This window comes from Crocuta crocuta, unplaced genomic scaffold (assembly GCF_008692635.1).
Source record: "Crocuta crocuta isolate KB4526 unplaced genomic scaffold, BGI_CrCroc_1.0 scaffold303, whole genome shotgun sequence".
NCBI classification, from domain to species: domain Eukaryota; kingdom Metazoa; phylum Chordata; class Mammalia; order Carnivora; family Hyaenidae; genus Crocuta; species Crocuta crocuta.
The window spans coordinates 297,048-316,698 of NW_027528276.1; the positions used below are offsets into that span (position 1 = coordinate 297,048).

The 19,651-nt window shown below is 47.7% G+C and overlaps 1 protein-coding gene across 1 annotated transcript in view; it reads right to left on the reverse strand.

The window, feature by feature from the left end:
• The window catches only part of DLGAP3 (DLG associated protein 3), a 46,587-nt gene that overhangs the window by 6,953 nt on the left and 19,983 nt on the right, over window positions 1–19,651 (reverse strand). The window contains 4 exon segments of the mRNA XM_077753185.1: window positions 138–229; window positions 1,161–1,645; window positions 18,628–18,713; window positions 19,061–19,374. Coding sequence (XP_077609311.1) covers window positions 138–229; window positions 1,161–1,645; window positions 18,628–18,713; window positions 19,061–19,374 — 977 coding nt within the window.

The following is a 19,651-nucleotide window of genomic DNA, read 5'->3' on the forward strand; positions in this document are numbered from 1 at the left end:
ACCCTGGGGGGGGGGGGGTGTCGGGAGAGACCCGGAGACAAGAAAGAGCCCAGGCCTCTCTCCCTGTTGGGCACTAACACCTGGTCTCACCTCCAGGCCTACGCACACCTGGCGGGCTCCAGCCCATGGGCACTCACCATGCTTTGCTGACACAGCCGGAAGAACTGCTGAACTTTCTGGGACAGAAGAAGTTGTGTACTGCCCACGGCACTGCGGATCTTCTCCAGGACTGGAGAGCAGAAGGAGATTCAGGGAAGGGCCGGATGTCTCTCCTTTCCCAGCCTCCAAGATGTCTGCCCTGAATGACTCAACCTTCCCTTATCTGGAACTCTCTGTCTCCCCCAGTCCCCTCCCCATCCTATCCTCTAGTTCCTAACAAGCGGCTCCTACCCCACTTCACCAGGACACCTGTGTTCTCAGACACCAGTGTTTCTTCCCTCATACAACCTCCATTTCTTAAGCACCTATCTTCCTGTGTCTCTCTTCCCTCCCATATCCTCCCTTATCATGGAACGGATGGAAACCAACCCCAACCTGGCCCTTCAGGCTTTCCCAAGCACTGGCTCAATGACTAGCCACTAGCAGAATCTTGTCCCTCATCAGTATAGGACTCCTTGGCTCATTAAGAATTATGGAAAATTTCCTGTGCATGACTCTTGTCTTCTTAGTCACTATCCCATACATTCTGACGTATGACTGTGTCTCCCCTCAGATGGATTTGCAGGGAAAGGCCATGGCCTCCCTCAGTCCAGGGCTGTGTCTCCTTCACCTAGGCCTCAGACAGTGATCTAACATTATGCACTGCCTTGCCCTCTGCCTCAAAGTATGGTCCCACTTCCTGGATCAGATGTGGACTCCCACATCAGCCCAGATGGGAACAGCATCCCCTTGATCCCCATGTACTGGGTGACTTGGACTGGCAGCCATCTCCTAAGAGGCCCAGCCCTTTCACCTGGTCACTTTCCCTGTCTGACCTCGACCTCGGCCTCTGAAGCTGCTCCCCACTTCCTTCCCAGCAGGCCATGCTACCTCGGGGAGACCTACGGAGGTCCAGGTCCTCGCTGTGGCACACTCAAGCCCAACCAGAGGGCTCCCCTGTTCCACTGCTCTCTGCCCACCCCCAGCCATGATCCCTTTGCACGCGCAGGGACCCCACTCACTCTCCTCCGGCAGCTCATAGTCCTCCGCCTCGCGCTCCATCTGCTGGCACCAGTGCTCCAGCTTCTCCACCTCCGCCCTCAGCATCTTGATGAACCACTCACCGTCCCGCGGGCAGGGGGACGTGCGGCCTGAGTCGGGGAGGCTACGTGAGCCGCGCTCCATCCAGGAGTCACGACGGCTGGACCCGGGGCCGGGGGTGGGGGCAGGGGCAGGGCCTGGCGACCCATCGGTGGCCGGCGGCTCATACGGCAGTGGGTAGCCCTCGCGGTAGGCCCACTGGCCCTGCGTGTGGACTGTGCGGAAGACTGAGTAGGTGGGGGCCCGGGGCCCGGGCTGGGGCTCAGAAGCGTGCCTCTGGAAGGAGCGTCCGAACTGCAGGGCCTTGTCTTCTGTGGCCACTGTGGCCAGGCCGGCCAGGCCCTCCAGCTCCAGGTCTGCCTGCACACCCGCCGTCACACTGTTGGAGCGCTTGAACCTTGCCCGCCTGGTGAGAGACGTGGCTGTCATCCCTGCCCCTGCCCAGTCGCATCGCCATCCTCACCCCCACCCCAGGCCCAAAGGAAAAGGAAGCAAGAAAAGAAACCTACAATGTGATGGGTGCTAATCCACGACCTTGAACTATGCCAGTCCTTGCAGGTGGTACAGAATTCCTGTTGCACTGCCCTGGACAGGGGTGGTATTCAGAATATTTAACAATCTGTACTCACTGGGCAGAAAAGATGCAATCAGGATGGACACACCCAAAGGGCTGAGAACATGGCCTTGCAGAAGTTGGACTGTGGGGCGAGAGGGGCCTGGGGGGCAGCTCTTTACCCATAAACACAGAAGTATTTCAGCATTTTGACAAACAGTATGCCTTTGCTAGTTGATACCAACTACACGGGTTTGTCTTCAGTCCTTCAGAAACGAGTACACTAAGGCCCAGAGAGGTCATTGGTCACCCAGCTACAAAGCAGCTGAGCCAGGATTCTGACCCAGAGCTGCTGGCTCCACAGCCCAAGCACTTCCCAGCACACCAGCTGCTAGAACATCAGGAAGCACTGCCTTGGTGTGGCCGGACGGTGGGGGGAGCCTGCAGCTGAAAGGACTTCTCTAGGGAGCCCCACGGCTCAGCCCAGAGCCTGGCCAGACGCAGCCAGCCAGTGCCAGTGGAGTTGAATTAAGTTGTTGGCAGGAATGACATAGGGCCTGGAAATTTCTTGTCTTTGAGTTAATATGCAAATCCTCTGCAGAACAGAAAGTCAGTTGGCCTTGTTCTGTTTCACCCCCCTCAGTTCAGAGTTCATTCCTATGAAGAAGTCAGCGGCCTCTGAAGTGTATGGAGCTGGGGTCAGACAATGCTTGCAGAAGTGGGTGTCGGGAGATGTGGGGGTGGTAGGGAGAGGTGAACAGAAGTTTGACGTCTGGAAATTTCAAGACCAAAAAAGAAAAATCTATGTGACCTAAGCTACCTCCACCCCATTATGGTCTGAAGAAGGAGGGACTTGGGGGCCAGGTCTAGAGACCCCCCAAGCTTCCCAGGAGTCTCCTCCAACCCCCACAACTTCAGCCTTCCTCTTGCTGCCCAGGCCTCCTCTCCCTGCCTGCCTTGCCTGCCTGCTTCCCTCCAGCTGGCAGGCTGCCTGCTGGGAGCCTGTTGCCATAGAAACCAGGCCCAGAAGGATGCTGCAGGACCCAGGAAAGAGAGATGCACTCATGTGCAGTCTCCAACAAGCCCTATGTCCCAACCCCCACCCAGAGAGACAGAGAAAGCAAGAACATATCCGTACTGCCTCCCACATGGTCTTCACCCTGGCATCTGCCCTGTCCTGCCCCGGTCAAGGTTCCTGTTACTCTCTGCCTTGATACTGGACCAGCCTCTTTTTAAGACACTTCCATCTCCACTCAGCACAGCACCAAAGGAAAGCACTAGATGAGGAATCAGATCTGAGTTCTAATGCTGGCTATGTTGCTGTGTGCCTTTGGAAAGTTACTCACCCTCCATCTAGTGTGTGGGTAAAACATATCATACAATATATATGATTATACATAAGCATACATGCACACATACATCCTATATAAAATGATAGGAATGGACCAATAATCACCAAGGTACTTGCTCTCTCAAAAATTATACCTTGCGTATATATTCAGATCAGAGGCCCAACATTCCCTCACCAAACCACTCAGGGGACTGGATCAGTCTTCCTAAAGCTGACCTCTGCCCAGCTCATTCCCATGCCCAAAACTCTTCCATAGCTCCCCATTGCCAACAACATGAAGTTCAAGTTCCCTCTGCTGGCATTTCCCCAGTGCTGGCATCCAGTCTGGAAGCAGTTCTCATCTCCAACCTCACCGCCCCCTGCATTCTCCTTGTTCTCCAAGTAGGTTATGCTGGCCCTAACTCTAAGCCTTTCTGAAATGGTCTCCCTCCCCCTCCTCCTCCATCCCGCCCTGTCCACTCCCTACTCAAGTCATCTCTTCCTCTGTGAGCCTCCCGATTGCCCCCAAGACCATCCTCAGCAGCCTTCCTGCATTTGAAGACAGCCCCCAACCCCCACCCCTGGTTCAGTTAAAATTGTTCTCTGTTTCAGGCAAGAGTCTTGTGTGTCTAATTGAACTGTTGGGAAGCACTTTGGCTCCATCTTGAATATTTCTGTGCCTCCAAGCTCCCGTTGGCCTTTGGCTCCTTCAGGAAACCACAAAGGTAAAGGTGGGGCTTTCCCTGTTTGCCTCCTTGGTACCCTCATGAAACCACTGGTGTGCTGCCTTTCACCTCTGAGGGGATCCTGAGAAGATCACATTCTGACTTAATGGAAACAGGCCACACGGTCTGGAACATAAGTGCCCCAGGCTACCTCAGTGAGGCCTCTTCACCATGTCTACCTCAAGGAAGACCAAAAAAGTTAAAAAGCTTATAGGATTACTAGAAGCACAGTATTTCCCAATATTCCCAGCAGGGGGCCAGAAAGTGGCAGTTTCAGCAGGAGTCAGTCATCCTTGTACAAGTGGTATTTAAAATCAGCAGTGTAGAGCGCCTGGCTGGCTCAGTCAATGAAGCGTGTGGCTCTTGATCTGGGGTAGATCCAAGGCCCATGTTGGATGTAGAGATGACTTAAGAATAAAATCTTTTAGGGGCGCCTGGGTGACTTAGTCGGTTAAGCGTCCGACTTTCACTTAGGTCATGATCTCGCGGTTCGTGGGTTCGAGCCCCACGTCGGGCTCTGTGCTGACTGCCAGCTCAGAGCCTGGAGCCTATTTCGGAGTCTGTGTCTCCCGCTCTCTCTGACCCTCCCCTGCTCACGCTGTCTCTGTCTCTCCTAGAAATAAATAAAAATATGAAAAAAAACAGAATAAAATATTTTAGGGGCGCCTGAGGGGCTGTCGGTTAAGCGTCCGACTTCGGCTCAGGCCATGATCTTGCGGTTCATGAGTTTGAGCCCTGTGTCAGGCTCTGTGCTGACAGCTCAGAGCCTGGAGCCTGCTTCACACTCTGTGTCTCCCTCTCTCTCTGCTCCATCCCCAACTCACACTCTATGTCTCTCTCAAAAAAATGAATAAACACTTAAGAAAAAGAATAAAATCTTTTTTTAAAATTAAAAATAAAAATAGAGAATCAAACCAGCAGTGTGGAACATGACCATCTAAGAAAAGAGCAATGGAACAGAGATGCAAAGCTCTGGGGAACATGGACATGTCAGGGGTGGATGGAAACAGTGTAGGCCCAGAGGCATCTAAGCCAGCGAGGAGGAGGAAGAAAACCAGGGGAAAGTCACCTAAAGGCCGAGAGGAGACAGAAGGGTCTCAAGAAGGAATTAGCAACTGACATGGAAAATACAGCCAGTTGAGAATTAAAGGTGTCCATTGATTTGGCAACATGGAAGCCTCTGGCGATCAGGGCAAGAGTCAGTTTGGTGGAGTATGGGGGCTGGTGCAGATGGCAGGAGGTTGTCAGGTGGAGAAAACTAGGCAAGGCAGTTCTTTCCAAAAGGTTGGCTGAAAAAGGAGGAAATCCTTTAAGAGAGGGATATTTTGGCTATTTGTCCGTTGTATCTCAATAAAGCTGGGGGGAGGGGAACAGAAGGATCTTTTGTTTAGGATGGTTCTCCCATGCCGTATCTGAAGAGGAGAGAACCTATGGGGGAAGCAGAATAATGGCCAAACGGGTCCACATCCAAGCTCCTGGAACCTCTGAATAGGTCACCTTCTGTGCCAAAAGGGACTTTGCAGATACGGTTATATTAAGAATTCTGAGATGAGGAGAAGAGTCTGGACTATACAGGTGTCCAGCTTAATCACAAAGGTCCATGCAAGTGAAAGAGGGAGACAAGAATGTCAGAATCAAAGGAGATGGGATGACATGATCAAGGCGGGAGTGACGTGATGTGGGGACCCAGCCTGCCACTGTGGCTCTGAAGACAGAAGGGGGCTACAAGGCAAGAGATGTGGATAACCACAAACCAGGAAATAGTGACAGAAGAGTTTCTTCATCAGTCCTGCCAATGCCTTGATTTTACCCAGTGAAACACAGTTCAGGCTTCTGACCCCTAGAAATGTAACATAATAAAAATGTACTGGGGCACCTGGGTGGCTCAGTTAGTTAAGCGTCCGACTCTTGATCTCAGTTCAGGTCACAATCTCATGATTCATGAGTTTGAGCCCTGCGTTGGGCTCTGCACTGACAGCGAGAAGCCTGCTTGGGATTCTCTGTCACCCTCTCTCTCTGCCCCTTCCTCCTACTTGCATGCTCACTTGCTCTCTCTCTCTCTCTCAAAATAAGTAAATACTTTTAAAATATTTTAATGTATTATTTGATGCTGCTAAATCTGTGACAATTGATTACAGCAACAATAGGAAACTAACACAACCTATAAAGAAAAACTGATTGGAGAGGAAAGAGGCAGTAGTCAAAGGACCAAACGTAAGGGGGATAAATAATAACTAAGGTCCTTTGAACACTTAGTAAGTGCCAGACTTAGCATTTTGCATAAAAACATGCTAAATCCTCAGTCTCATGATGAGTGTCAGTATCATCCCTACTTACAGATGAGAACACTGAGGCTTAAAGAGGACAAGTGGCCTCTTAAGATCAGGCAGTTATCAGGGCACCTGGGTGGCTCAGTCAGTTAAGCATCCAGCTTTGGCTCAGGGCATGATCTTGCAGTTCGTAAGTTCAAGGCCCGCGCTGGGCTCTGTGCTGACAGCTCAGAGCCTGGAGCCTGCTTCGGATTCTGTGTCTCCCTCTCTCTCTGCCCCTCCCCGCACTCATGCTCTGTCTCTCTCTAGCTCTCTCTCAAAAATAAGTAAAGATTAAAAAAAATTCTTTTTAAAGATCAGGCAGTTTTCACTTTAGTCCAGTCTGGCTGTGAAGACCAGCTCTTACAACAATACACTCACTGCCTCCCCAGGACTGCGGGAGAGGAGCAGCTTTAATCAGAGCCTGGAGCCTGTTTCAGAGTCTGTGACTCCCTCTCTCTCTGACCCTCCCCTGCTCACGCTGTCTCCCTCTCTGTCTCCTAGAAATGAATAAAAACATTAAAAATAATAATAATAATCAGGAAGCTGAGTGCCCTAACCTCAGGCAGGACTCAGGGCAGAGGAAGGAAGGGATGCGAGTAGGTGGAGGTCAGGTGGAGGTCGTCGGGAAGTGGAGAGAGGTCCCACCAGATGATCCCTATCATTACAATGAAGTGAGTGGGGAGGTTGTCTGCTGGAGATTTGAGGGTAAGGGGTGGGGGAAGAAATGTGAATGAGCAGCTTAAGGGGGAGGCAGCCCAGCAAAGTGGCTAAGCACAAACAGCCTGAGGCCAGACTGCCTGGATCCAAAAACTCAGCCCTGTGCCTTGTGCCTCAGTTTCCTCATCTACCAATGAGGACGATCACAGGATTTCTCATGAGATAACATGTAACAAACTTAGAACAGCACCTGGCCTACCCATTGTAAGTGTTAGCTATTGTATGGAGAGGCAGGGACGTTTGTAGCTCTCACTGAAAAGAAAGGGGGCTGGACAAATACAATAATGTGAATGTAGCACTGAGAACCCAGTGAGGGATTGTAGTTATTAATTATTGTGATTGCTGCTGATCACTTCCATCTGTTCTCACACAGCATTCTGAATAAAACCTCTTTTATACTCCAAAGCACATCGAATTATAGTTAGTTATTTGCATTTCTGTCTCCCTTATAAATAGAGCCATTCCTCACATAAACGTTGGCTGAATGGTTGGCTGGTCGGTCGGTCGGTTGGTTGGTGGATGGGTGAGTGGGTGGGTTGGTTGGTGGGAAGGAAGGATGGTAGAGACCACTAATCATCCCCCAATATCCATTATCCCTTTCTTCCTTAGTAATAGAATCCCACAATTTTCGTCTAGACACATGGCCACTTTGAATAACGGTTCTCGTACCAGTCTCCCTTGCAGCAGGGAGAGCCATATAGCTAAGGTTTAGCTCAGGATATAAGCAGAAGGGGTATGTGCAACTTCCAGGAAATGTTCTTAAAAGGGAAATGTGCCCTTCTTTGTTCCTTGCTCCTCCCTACTGACTGGAATGCAGCTGTGATGGCTGGACTCAAGCAGCCATCTGGGAATATGAGATGGAAGTGCTAAGGATGGAGAAGTAATGAGTCGGAAGAAGCCTGGGACCTGACACTGCACAGCACCTACCAGTTCTCACCCTAATTTCTCTCTACACTTCTTCCAAGCAAGAGAGAAATAAACTTCTGTCATACTGGGGGTTTTCTGGAACTTACTGCCAAACCTAATCCTAAGTCTAATAGATGAATTTTCAGTCCAGGGCTTCTGTCCCTATTTAATTCTGCACTTGGCACTATTTGCTGTGGTCTCACCAATAGCTGTAAACACAGGATAGAAACTGGCTTCAGTTGTGAATCATCACTAATTCTTAACAATGCCTGTCACAATATTTTCTCCCCAAGCTTTTTTAACAAGGTTGAGGAAGCCTCCCGCCTCGAGCTCTTTGGGGTGACAATGATCACATTCCTGATGATTCTAGAAGTTGTTACATGGTTACTTCAGGGAGACATTTCTACTGTGATTCTCTAAGGGATAACACAAAGGGCTCTGGGAAGAAACTGGTTTATCCCCAGAGACACAGCGTCCAAGGAGTGCTCCGCATTCAGGAGTTGTCAAGAGGTTTTGCCAGGAGTATTTGGCAGCAGGCTGGCGGGGATGTGAGGAGGGACCTGGGCAGGGAGGGGGGAAGGACAGTGACATTTCAGCAAGGTACACCCATTGTACTAGCCCCCTCTCTGAGAAAGCAACTAAGGGCTTACACGTATCATCGATCAGGGGCCCTGAGTCCACCACCCCAGGCTGAAGGCTGTGACAGTAACACCCAGGTGGGAGATTAAGAAGAGCAGTTGAAGACTGAGGAATAGAGTCTGTGTGTATCCACATCCAGGGCCTGTGGTCAGTCAGCAGTGCGTTGCTTTTACATGACTGTTCTGCAAGTACAAATTCATGAGGATGGAAGCTTCCTTCCCAGGGCTCAAGGGGCTTCTATTCTTTCAGTACATGCCAGTCCCAAGGGCCCAAAGCCAGAAATTACCATGATGCTAAGGAAGTGGGGGTGGGGAGGGGGCGGCCTTCCTCCAGAGTTCTCCAGGTGGCCCTGTTTGGGCACAACTGGTTATAAGTAGGGTTGTTAGATAAGATACAGGAGTCCCTGTTGAATTTGAATTTCAGATAAATAACAGGTAATTTTTTAGTATATCTCACGCACTTTGGGGGAACTGCTTATACTAAAACTTAATTGTTTATCTGACAATCAGATTTAAAGGAGCATTCTGGTGTTGTTGGGGTTTTTTTTGTTTGTTTATTTTGTTTTGTTTTTGCTAAATCTGGAATTTAAGATAAGCTCTTAATAGGAAGGATCTATTGGTAAAAGATATGAGGGGATTCCCATTGTTAGAGTTTGAAGCAAAAATCATATGGTTTCTATGTCCTTAAAGGGCCCCGGGAGGGGCGCCTGGGTGGCTTAGTCGGTTAAGCGTCCGACTTTCGCTTAGGTCATGATCTCGCGGTTCGTGGGTTCGAGCCCCGCGTCGGGCCCTGTGCTGACTGCCAGCTCAGAGCCTGGAGCCTATTTCAGAGTCTGTATCTCCCTCTCTCTCTGACCCTCCCCTGCTCATGCTGTCTCTCTCTCTCTCCTAGAAATAAATAAAAATATTTAAAAAAAAAAAAAAAAGGGCCCCGGGAACAGTCTTCTAATATTTAGCAAGGTCAAGTGATACATCGTTTTTGTTTTATGTTTATTTTTACTTTTGAGACAGAGCATGAGTAGGGGAGGGGCAGAGAGAGAAGAGGCCAAAGGATTTGAATAGGGCTCTGTGCGCTGACAGCAGCGAGCCCATCATGGGGCTCAAACTCATGAACCATGAGATCATGACCTGAGCTGAAGTTGGACACTTAACCAACTGAGCCACCCCCGATGCATTCTTTTGTCCTGGCCCAGAGTATGCTGGGTCTGGGTAGACAGGTGCTGTAGGATGCCCTAAAACAGCGCTGGTAACTGTTTCTTAAGTATGCTCCCTCCCACCACAGGGCCTTAGCACATGCTGTTCCTTCTGCCTAGAACACTCCTACCTCCCACTTTCACCTAGTTAAATTGTGTTAAGCATTCACTGAGATCTCTGCCCAAACGTCACTTCCTCAGGGAAGCCACGCCAAACCCCTGACTAGGTCAAAGCCCTCTACAATACACTCTCACTGTGCACATACTTCTCTATGGCACCACCACAGCTGTACTTCTACATCATTTATGAGCGTCTTAGATTAACACAGCAGGATGCTTCACAGGGCAGGGGCTGTCTGGTTCCACTTACCTTTGTATCCTCAGTGCCCAGCACAGTACGTGACAAATAATAGGGGTCTAATAAATATCTGTGGACAAATGAATCTTGGGTGGGGGTGCAGCGGAGATGGAACTGAAGAAGCACCCACACCCACCCGTCCCGGTATAGTTCTAAGCCAAGTCACCGCTGATGATGGGCAACTGGAAAAACCCACCACCAACAGGTCTAAGGGGCAATAAGTCTGAACTCTTCACCCAACAGGTTGGCAGGGAACACACTGAAAGGCAGAAGAGGAGAGACCTTTCCTTGCTGGCAATTTCTAAAACCAACATGCAGAGAGAGACAACAGATATACTGGGACCAGTGAGACAGAAGTAAGGACGAGAGAGTCCAAGAAAATGGGGCGGCGCAGGGGGGGGGGTTCCTGGATGTCTGCCCGGAAAGGCGGCTGGTAGTCATGGCTCACTTTTATGTACCATTTGGGGCATGGTGTGTGGTAAGTCAGACTTAAAGTGCCAGGGACATAAGGGACAGAAAGGACAGTGCAGGTGGATAACTAAGGATGCCTGCAGCAGACAAGCAAGGGAGCCTGGCCAGAGAGATGTGCCAGATTTCTTCTCTCCCCACCTGTCACCCCCTTGGATTCCCAGCATGATCACCTGCCCCAGGCACTTCGGTCCTTTAGACATCTATCCCACACCGTCTCCCCCTCCCCAGCTCACCCCGCCAAGATCTCACAAATACCCACACAAGAGCAAGAAACACCTCCCCTCAGCTTGTCCCTGCCCTTCCATGACTTCACTCCAAAACGCATCTCAAATTGGTCCGCGTCTCTCTGTATCTGCTGCTGTCAGCCTAGTCCAGGCAACTGATCAATACGGTGGACTGAACTAACTTGAAAAGCTCCCACTCACACGCACCCCGAAATACATAGAAATGCTGGATAAAATAAAGTCAAACGGTGTTTCTGCTATAGTGCCAAGCTTGAAAATAGAAAGTGAGAAATCATCAGGTACTAGAGACAAAAAGGGAATTCAAAACCCAAGAAGTGAGAGGGAATCTAAGCCAAGTGAGCCACAGGAATAGTGGGCCAGACATATGCTAGAGGCTAGATGGTGATGCCCAGGGAGGAAGAGAGGAAAGCCCCCAAACCTGTGCATCCTGGGACCTGGAAGGAGACCCCGTGCACAAAGCCAGAAGCCACGAAGGGTTGGTTTTTTTGTTTGTTTGTTTGTTTTTGTTTTACTTACAAACATGGACTAGAAAACGCAGGTCATGCTCCAGGAATGTGGCCTGGAAATCTGTTTTGTGTGTGGGTGTGAGCTCCAGTGAGTGCTATCACTGAAATACAAAAACCCCAAGCAGAAACATGGATCTAAAACTGGTCCCAAGCTCAAGCAGTACTTCAGCATAGAAAACACTGAACCCAGGAGGAAGGAGTGGGCAGTAACAAGTAATAGTGAACACATAAGTTGTTATAAAATATGCTTGTAAATCTAAACTATTAGACCACTAAAGATAGAAGAACAACTGATTTAGCAGAGTTTTTTTTTCAAGGAGGTATAGTCAAAATACTAGACAAAAACAACATGGATGACAGGAAGAGGGAGTTAAGAAGGTAATTAAGGTGTTCCAAGCTTCTTGGTATTTGCCCATGAAGGGTAGAAATACTCACTAATTTTAGACTTTATTTGAAAAATATGAAATTAAGTATACTTGCTAAAAATTTGAGGAAAGTCACTACTAAAATGTAAACTTCCAAATCAGTAGAAGGAAAAAGAGAAATCAAGTAAATGTGATCAGTTTAATAGAAGGCAGAAAAGTAGGAGAGGAGGAAAGCAAAGAAAAAGCATGACAGGGCGTTGGCTGACTCAGTCAGTAAAGCATGGGACTCTTGATCTCAGGGTCGTGAGTTAAAGCCCCATGTTGGGCATAGAGCTTACTTTAAAAAAGAAAAGGGGCATGGATGGAGCTTGAGGGTGTTATGCTGAGCGAAATAAGTCAGGCAGAGAAGGACAAATATCATATGTTTGCACNAAATATGTCTACTAAAGTTTAGCCCCACACTGCTTACAAGCAACAGATCTAAAACACAAGGATATAGGGGCCCCTGGGTGGCTCAGTTGGTTAACTGTCCTACTTGGGCTCAGGTCATGATCTCACAGTTTGTGAGTCTGAGCCTCGCGTTGGGCTCTGTGCTGACAGCTCAGAGCCTGGAGCCTCCTTCAGATTCTGTGTCTCCCCCTCTCTCTGCCCTGCCCTGCCCATGCTCATGCTATGTCTCTCTCTGTCTCTCAATAATAAACAAAAACGTTAAAAAAAAAAAAAAAACCTCAAGGATATAGGGAGGTTGGAAATCAAAGAATGGAAGAAAAGATTTTGGAAAATTAACCAAAAGAAAACAACCATAATGATAACATCAGGCAAAACAGACTTTGACGCAAAAAACATTAGTAAGGATTAATAAGAATGAAAACAATAGTAAGGATGAAAACCAGCCTATTTAATGTAAAAGGGCCAACCTACCAAGAACACATAACAATCATAAGCCTGAATACTTCTAAACAGCACTCTCAAACTGAAGAAAACATTAATAAATGTACCAGGGAAAATGACACATCCACAATCATGGTGAGACAACTCATGAGTGAGTTTTTAATACAATTCTCTCAAAAAAATAGTTAAGGAGAGGGAGGGAGGCAAACCATAAGAGACTCTTAAATACTGAGAACAAACTGAGGGCTGATGGGGGTGGGGGAGAGGGGAAGGGGGGTGATGGGCATGGAGGAAGGCACTTGTTGGGATGAGCACTGGGTGTTATATGGAAACCAACTTGACAATAAACTATAAATAAATAATACAACTCCTTCAGAACTGGTTAAAAAATCCTAACAAAAATCCAAGATAAACATTTGAAAAACGTAATTTAGAAGTCTGACCAACTATATAATAAATGCATATATGACAGAGGAAGCCTCAACAAATTTTAAGGAATAAAAAATATCACACAGAATGCATAGTATTACCACATGCAGCAAATTTAGAAATCATTAGTGAAAAGGTAGCTCCCCACCCCCTCCCCACAAAACAATTTGGAAACTAAAAGAAAACAAAACAAAAAAAACCTTCTAAATAATTCATGGGTGAAAAAGGAAATTATGATAAAAGTTACAAACTATTTAGAATTGAACAATAAAAATGCTGCATCTCAAACCTTATGAGGTGCAGTTATAGCAGTATAGTTAAAAGGAAAATTTATAGCCTTAAAAACCCATGTTAGAAAATAAGAAATAGTGTTCAGGAAGCTATAAAAAAACACACAGAAGGTAGGAGAAAGAAAAATAATAACAAAAAAGTTAAAAAAATCTAAAAAGGAAACATTAAAGATAAAAGAAACAATAGAGATGCTAACCAAACCCAAAAGCTAGTTTTCTTCAAGACTGATAAAATAGAACTTTAAAGGCACCTGGGTGACTCATCTGGTTAAGTGTCTGGCTCTTGGTTTCAGCTCAGGTCATGGTCTCCTGGTTTGTGAGTTTGAGCCCCACATTGTGCTCAGGATTCTCTCTCTCTTCCTCTCTTTCTGCCCCTCACCCCTCTCAGAAATAAATAAATAAACTTTACAAAATGAATAAGTAACTTCTAAAAATATATATAACTTTAAAAATATATTAAAATGATAAAATATACAGAACTCAAACAACATTGATCAGGAAATAGAGATCGGACATACATATATGGTATTAACAATGAAAAGAAGGAGCATAAGCTACAGATACAATAAAAACTTACAAAATTATAATGCTATGACAAAGAATATTTGTGCCAAAAAAAATTTTTTTTACAAATAGTTTATTGTCAAGTTGGTTTCCATATAATACCCAGTGCTCATCCCCACAAGTGCCCTCCTCCATGCCCATCTCCCCCCTCCCCCCCACATCCATCAGTCCTCAGTTTGTTCTCAGCATTCAAGAGTCTCTCATGGTTTGCCTCTCTCCCTCTCCCCCACTATTTCCCCCCTTCTTCTCCCCCATGGTCCTCCATTAAGTTCCTCCTAATCATCCTATACGTGCAAACATATGATATTTGTCCTTATCTGCCTGGCTTATTTCACTCAGCATAACACCCTCAAGGTCCATCCATGTTGCTACACATGGCCAGATTTCATTGTTTCTCATTGCCATGGAGTATTCCATCGTATAGATAAACCACATCTTCTTGATCCATTCATCCATTGATGGACACTTGGGCTCTTTCCATGTTTTGGCTATTGTTGAGAGTGCTGCTATGAACATTGGGGTACATGTGCCCCTATGCATCAGCACTCCTGTGTCCCTTGGGTAAATTCCCAGCAGTGTTATTGCTGGGTCATAGGGGAGTTCTACTGTTAATTTTTTGAGGAACCTCTACACTGTTTTCCAGAGGGGCTGCACCAGTTTACATTCCCACCAATAGTGTAGGAGGGTGCCCATTAAAAAAAAATTTTAAAGTCTCTTTTTTGTACAATGGCCATTTCTTAGAAAAATAGAGTCACCAAAATTGACTCAAGAAGAAAAAGAAATCCTGAATAGGTCAATAGCCATGAAAGAAACTAAAGCTGAAGTTCAAAAAGTTTCTCCTATCCCCAAAAGGTATCAGCCCTAGATAGTTCTATAGGCATCCTTTACCAAAACTTTAAGGAATAGATAATTCCTACATTACACAAATTGTTCCAAAGAACAGAGACACAGATAAGGCTACCAAACTCATTTTAGGACTCCAGCATAACCTAAATGCCTGAACTGAATAACAATAATAAAACAAAATCGTCATCTAATATCACTTATTAGTGGTGGCACCTGGGTGGCTGAGTCAGTTGAGCGTCCAACTTGAGCTCAGGTCATGATCTCATGATTCATGAGTTCGAGCTCCACATCATGCTCACTGCTGTCTGTACAGAGTCCACTTCAGATCCTCTGTCCCTCTCTCTGCCCCTCCCCCACTTGCTCTCTCTCTCTCTCTCGCTCTCTCTCTGTCTCTCTCTCTCTATCTCTCTGAAAAACAAACAAAAAATCTTAAAGTAATAGCTATTCAAAAATCCAGTAATGTATATTTAAAAAATACAGCAAGACTGTGACAAAAGCCACTAAAGTTCCATATGTCCATTCTTCTCATGTCTGATTTTCATTTTCTTTGTCTCTGATTTTCAGCTATGTGCCTGCTTGCTGTACATTGCTTCCCAACTAGGACTACATGTCACAGCCTCCCTTGCAGCTAGATGCCACCATACAATGAGGTTTTAGCAAATGTGATGTAGTTGAGTATATCGTGTGTAATTTTCAGAAAGTCTTTTTTACAAGGAAGGACTGTGTCCCTCCTCTCTCCCTCCTTGGCACCTCTCAGAATACAGACAGGATTAGCTGGAACTTGAGCTTCAGCTCCTGGGATGGAGGTGATGCACAAAGTGCAAGACCAGCAAGGTCCATGAAGAGCCTGGGTCCTGACACTGCACATCCACCCCCAAGCTTTTCTTTTTCTAAGTGAAGGAGAAGTTCACTTATACCATGAGGCTCGGGGCGCCTGAGTGGTTCCATTGGTTAAGCACCTGACTTTGGCTCAGGTCATGATCTTGCAGTTTGCAAGTTTGAGCCCTGCATCGAGCTCTCTAGTCAGCACAGAGCCCACTTTGGATCTTCTCTGTCCTCCTCTCTCTCTGCTCCCCACTCTCAAAAAATAAATAAACATTTAAAAAAAATTTTTTAAAGATTCGATAGAGGTTCTGTTACTTACAGCAAAACTTAATCCAAACTGATAATAGCGTCAAGCAGGGTTTATCCCAGGAATGAAATGATGGATCAACATGGAAAATCTATTAATATAATTCACATTATAGATGAAAGGAGAAAATCTATGATCATCCAAGTAGATTCTGAACAAGCATGTAATAAAATTCCACTCTCATTTTCTATTTAAAAGGAAATAAAAATGAAACTTCTTAGCCAACTAGGAATAGAAGGGAATTTCCTTAATGTGATGAATAGTATCCACCCAAATCTGAACCAAACATCATCTTACTTGTGAGCAGCATTTGAGAAGATAACCACTAATGTCAGGAATGGGACAAGATTGCTACACTCCACAGTGAGCTAGAAGTCTTATGCAATGTATTATTGCAAGAAACAGAAATTAGAAGAATACAGATTTAAAAGAAATATTCTCATTTACAGAAGATATGACAGACTATATAGAAAATCCATCATGATTTTCAGATAAACTGAGTCCTAATAAGAGAAGGCAGCAAATTTGCTGAATACAAAGTCAATGTCTAAAACTTTATAGACTTCCCATGCACTAGTAGTACCCAATTAGAAAATAAAATAGAAAAAAAAAGATCCTCCATGATGCAAAAGACTATCACTTTCTTCTGTATCAGGAAACATTCCTGCTTACTAGCCTCCCCATACTCACCATTATTTCCCTCAAATTCATTCTCCACTTAGCAGCTAGTGATCTTTTGTAAACATAAATTGGATCCTGTCATGCTTCTTTCACCTTTTAATGGCTACTCATTAGTTATAATTAAATTCCAGTTCTTTATCATGCCCGTGCTCTCCATGACCGAGCCCCTACCTATTCTCCAATCCACCCCCTTACCTCTGCCCCATCTGGTTCCACACCAGCACTAGAACCTTCTTTTGGTTCTTGATGCATGTCAAACTCTGTCCTGACAAAGCATCTTCACATATGCTATTCCCTCTTCCTGGTACCCTTCCACCCGCAATGGCCACCTGAGTATTCCCAGCCAATCCTTGAGTCACCCACTTACCCTAAATAAGATCCCTTCTCTCTTAGATTTTTTCTTTCAGGGGCACCTGGGTGGCTTGGTTGTTTAAGTCTCTCACTTCAACTAAAGTCATGATCTCACAGTTTGTGAGTTCGAGCCCTGCATCAGGGTCTGTACTGACAGCTCAGAGCCTGGAGCCTGCTTTGGATTGTGTCTCCCTTTCTCTCTGCTCCCAGCTTGTCCTCTGTGTGTGTCTCTCTCAAAAATAAATAAACATTTAAAAAAATATATTTTTCTACATTATCTTTCAATATCTCATTACATATTATACTATAATGTGTAATCATATTTTTATCCGTAGAGTATTTATTCATTGCCTCAGTTCCCTTCTAGACCATAACTTCTATGAGGGCAAGATTCATGTCTTTGATGTTTCCCTGAACCTAATAGGAATAGTCATATAAAAGATGCTCAATTAGTATTTTATGAATGAAGAATGAATGAATGAATGAAAGTTTGCTGATTTAGCCAGGATCTCGGTAGAATGCCTACTGCACTCTTCCCAGGATTCAGTCTTATTAGAAAGAATAGGGGGACCCCCGGGGTCTCACTGGATGAGGGACCAAGAAGCCTTATAAAGCAGTGCGTATGGGTAGTAGGTTTGGTTTATGGTCCACAGAGCAGCACTGGAGTTGGGGGAAGAGTTCTGAACACAGAGCTGCCTCACTCCATGACTCCTACCCCACCAGTGAGGAACTCAGGCCACGGACTTGTGAACTGGGTTTGCCATAAAGTGCTCCTTTTCTGGGATCTTTGTGGAATATTAAGAGTTTGGAGGAGAGTGGCTTTCAGGAGTGACGGGGCAACAAGGCAGCTATTGATCACGCGTGGTGGAAGCATTTACAGCCTCAGGAGCACACGGTACTGCGGGAGCTGGAGTGTGCACGGAGAAAAATGGTGTAGCTCACAGGCACTCCAAGAAGACTAGATCAGGCGGGCGCACACAAAGTACTCCCAGGGGTTCCCAGAAATAGCTTTAGGGGAGGTCGGAAGGCCCAACAATGGCAGGTGGAAACAGTTGGAGGGACTAGCTTTATTTCTCCAGTGCAAATGGCCTGGGCAACACAGATGACCATGGAACTCTTGCAGCCACCCTACTTAGGGCCACCGGCCTGGTGCCATTGCAGCCCAGGGGGCAGATAGGCCACCGTGGCACCGCCACACGGTCGTTAGAGAAAACAAACGTCTTCCCACAGGGAACCAACAACACAGGGACTCCTCCCAGGATCGTCTCCAGAGCTGGAAATGCTAATTCTTCAGCTGGAAATTAAGGGAGTGCTGTTTCTGAGGCCACCGAAATGGCCAGAATAGTGGCCGTTGGTAATTCTACCATCCTGGGTACACCGCAGACTCGGGCATATAATAGGTACCCCCGCCTGGTTAAATGCTTGTGTGAGCCAAGTGAGGAGGAGGGTTACATTTGCCAGGGGCCCCTGAGAGGCAATCTTCATGTTTATTTGTTTCTCTGCGAGCTCACACACTTGTACACCACAGGACATAACGAGGGACTGGAAAACTCCTGCAATCCCCCATAGAGGACAGTTGTTGGAGGCCTGCTCAGCACCTACTTGTTACCTTTCCCTACTATCCTCTTCCTCCAACCACTCCTGTCACCTCGGAGCACGTGGGACAGGCACGGGTACAAGGAGAACTCACTTTAGATCTGATGACTGCCCTGCTGACCTCTCCGAGGGTAACTTCTGTGGCTGCCCCGACCCCTCCCCATTAGAAAAGCTTAGTGTCCTGGTCCAGAAAGAGCGTGAGCAGGCAGACAGGACCAAGGAGGGCACTCTCCAGCCCTCTCTTCTCTTCTCCCCCAAGGAAGCCTGAGATAGTCCCACCCAGACCTACCTCTTGTCTTCTTCCACCTGAACACCAATGGAGTGGAACTCTCTTCGACTCCTATTCTCCGTGTCCGAGTCTGAGATAGTCTCCACCTGGCGACAGGGTAGCAGGGAGTCAGTGGCCCGGGCTAGGCAAGGGACACAAGCCCTCCCCAGGCAGAGGAGTGAGCAGAGGCCGAGCCCCGAGCCAATGGGCAAACTCTGCAAAGACAATCTGCCCCAACAAGAAGAGACCCAGGAGGTGAGAGGCATCGTGGCAACCAGTAGAGGTGATGGTTCCACCATAAGCGACGAGGGAGTGGGCTGGGGCTGGTTGTCACGGCCCAGTCGATGGCCAGGCACAGGGGCTTCTGTGCAGCTCAGAGCAGGCCAAGGGAAAGGTCAACCCATCCCCGCGCGGCCAGCACCTGAGCTTGCTCCCGCACCTCCTGCCGCCGTACCTGCACCCCGATGGACGGCCGCCACTTCCGCTGCCGCGCCAGGCTCCGCAGCTCCTCCCTGCCAGGAATGGTCTTGATGATGAGTGTAGGGGGCTTGGGGCTGGCCCGGGGAGGCACCGGCGCCAGCTCCAGGGTGCGCGCGCCCACGGCCGGGCCGTCCAGCCCGTCCGCGGAGCTGCAGCGCCGGGCGGGGCCCTCGGCGGCCGCGAAGCTCTCGTGGGCGGAGTCGGTGCTGCTCTGGGCGGTGATGGAGATGCGGGGCGGGGCCTGGCTTCCCGGCGGGATAGGGGACGGGGCCTTTCTGAAGTTGAAGGCTGTGGCCAGGGACGCAGAAACGCAGCCGATGAGAAACGCGCGTCCCAGCGGGTGTCTGTGGCCCACCGCCCCACACCCACGCGGTGCCAGCGGACCCAGCCGGCGCGCGTCCTCCAAGCGCTGCTAGGTACAGGGCCGAGGCTTGTTCTCCCCATCATCCGGTCCAGAGAGGCAAGCCAGCTGCCCAAGGTCACACAGCACACCTGTGTGTGTGACCTTGGGGCCAGCACCAGAACCCAGGGCACTCTCCAGGCTTGCGGGGGGGGGGGGGGGGGG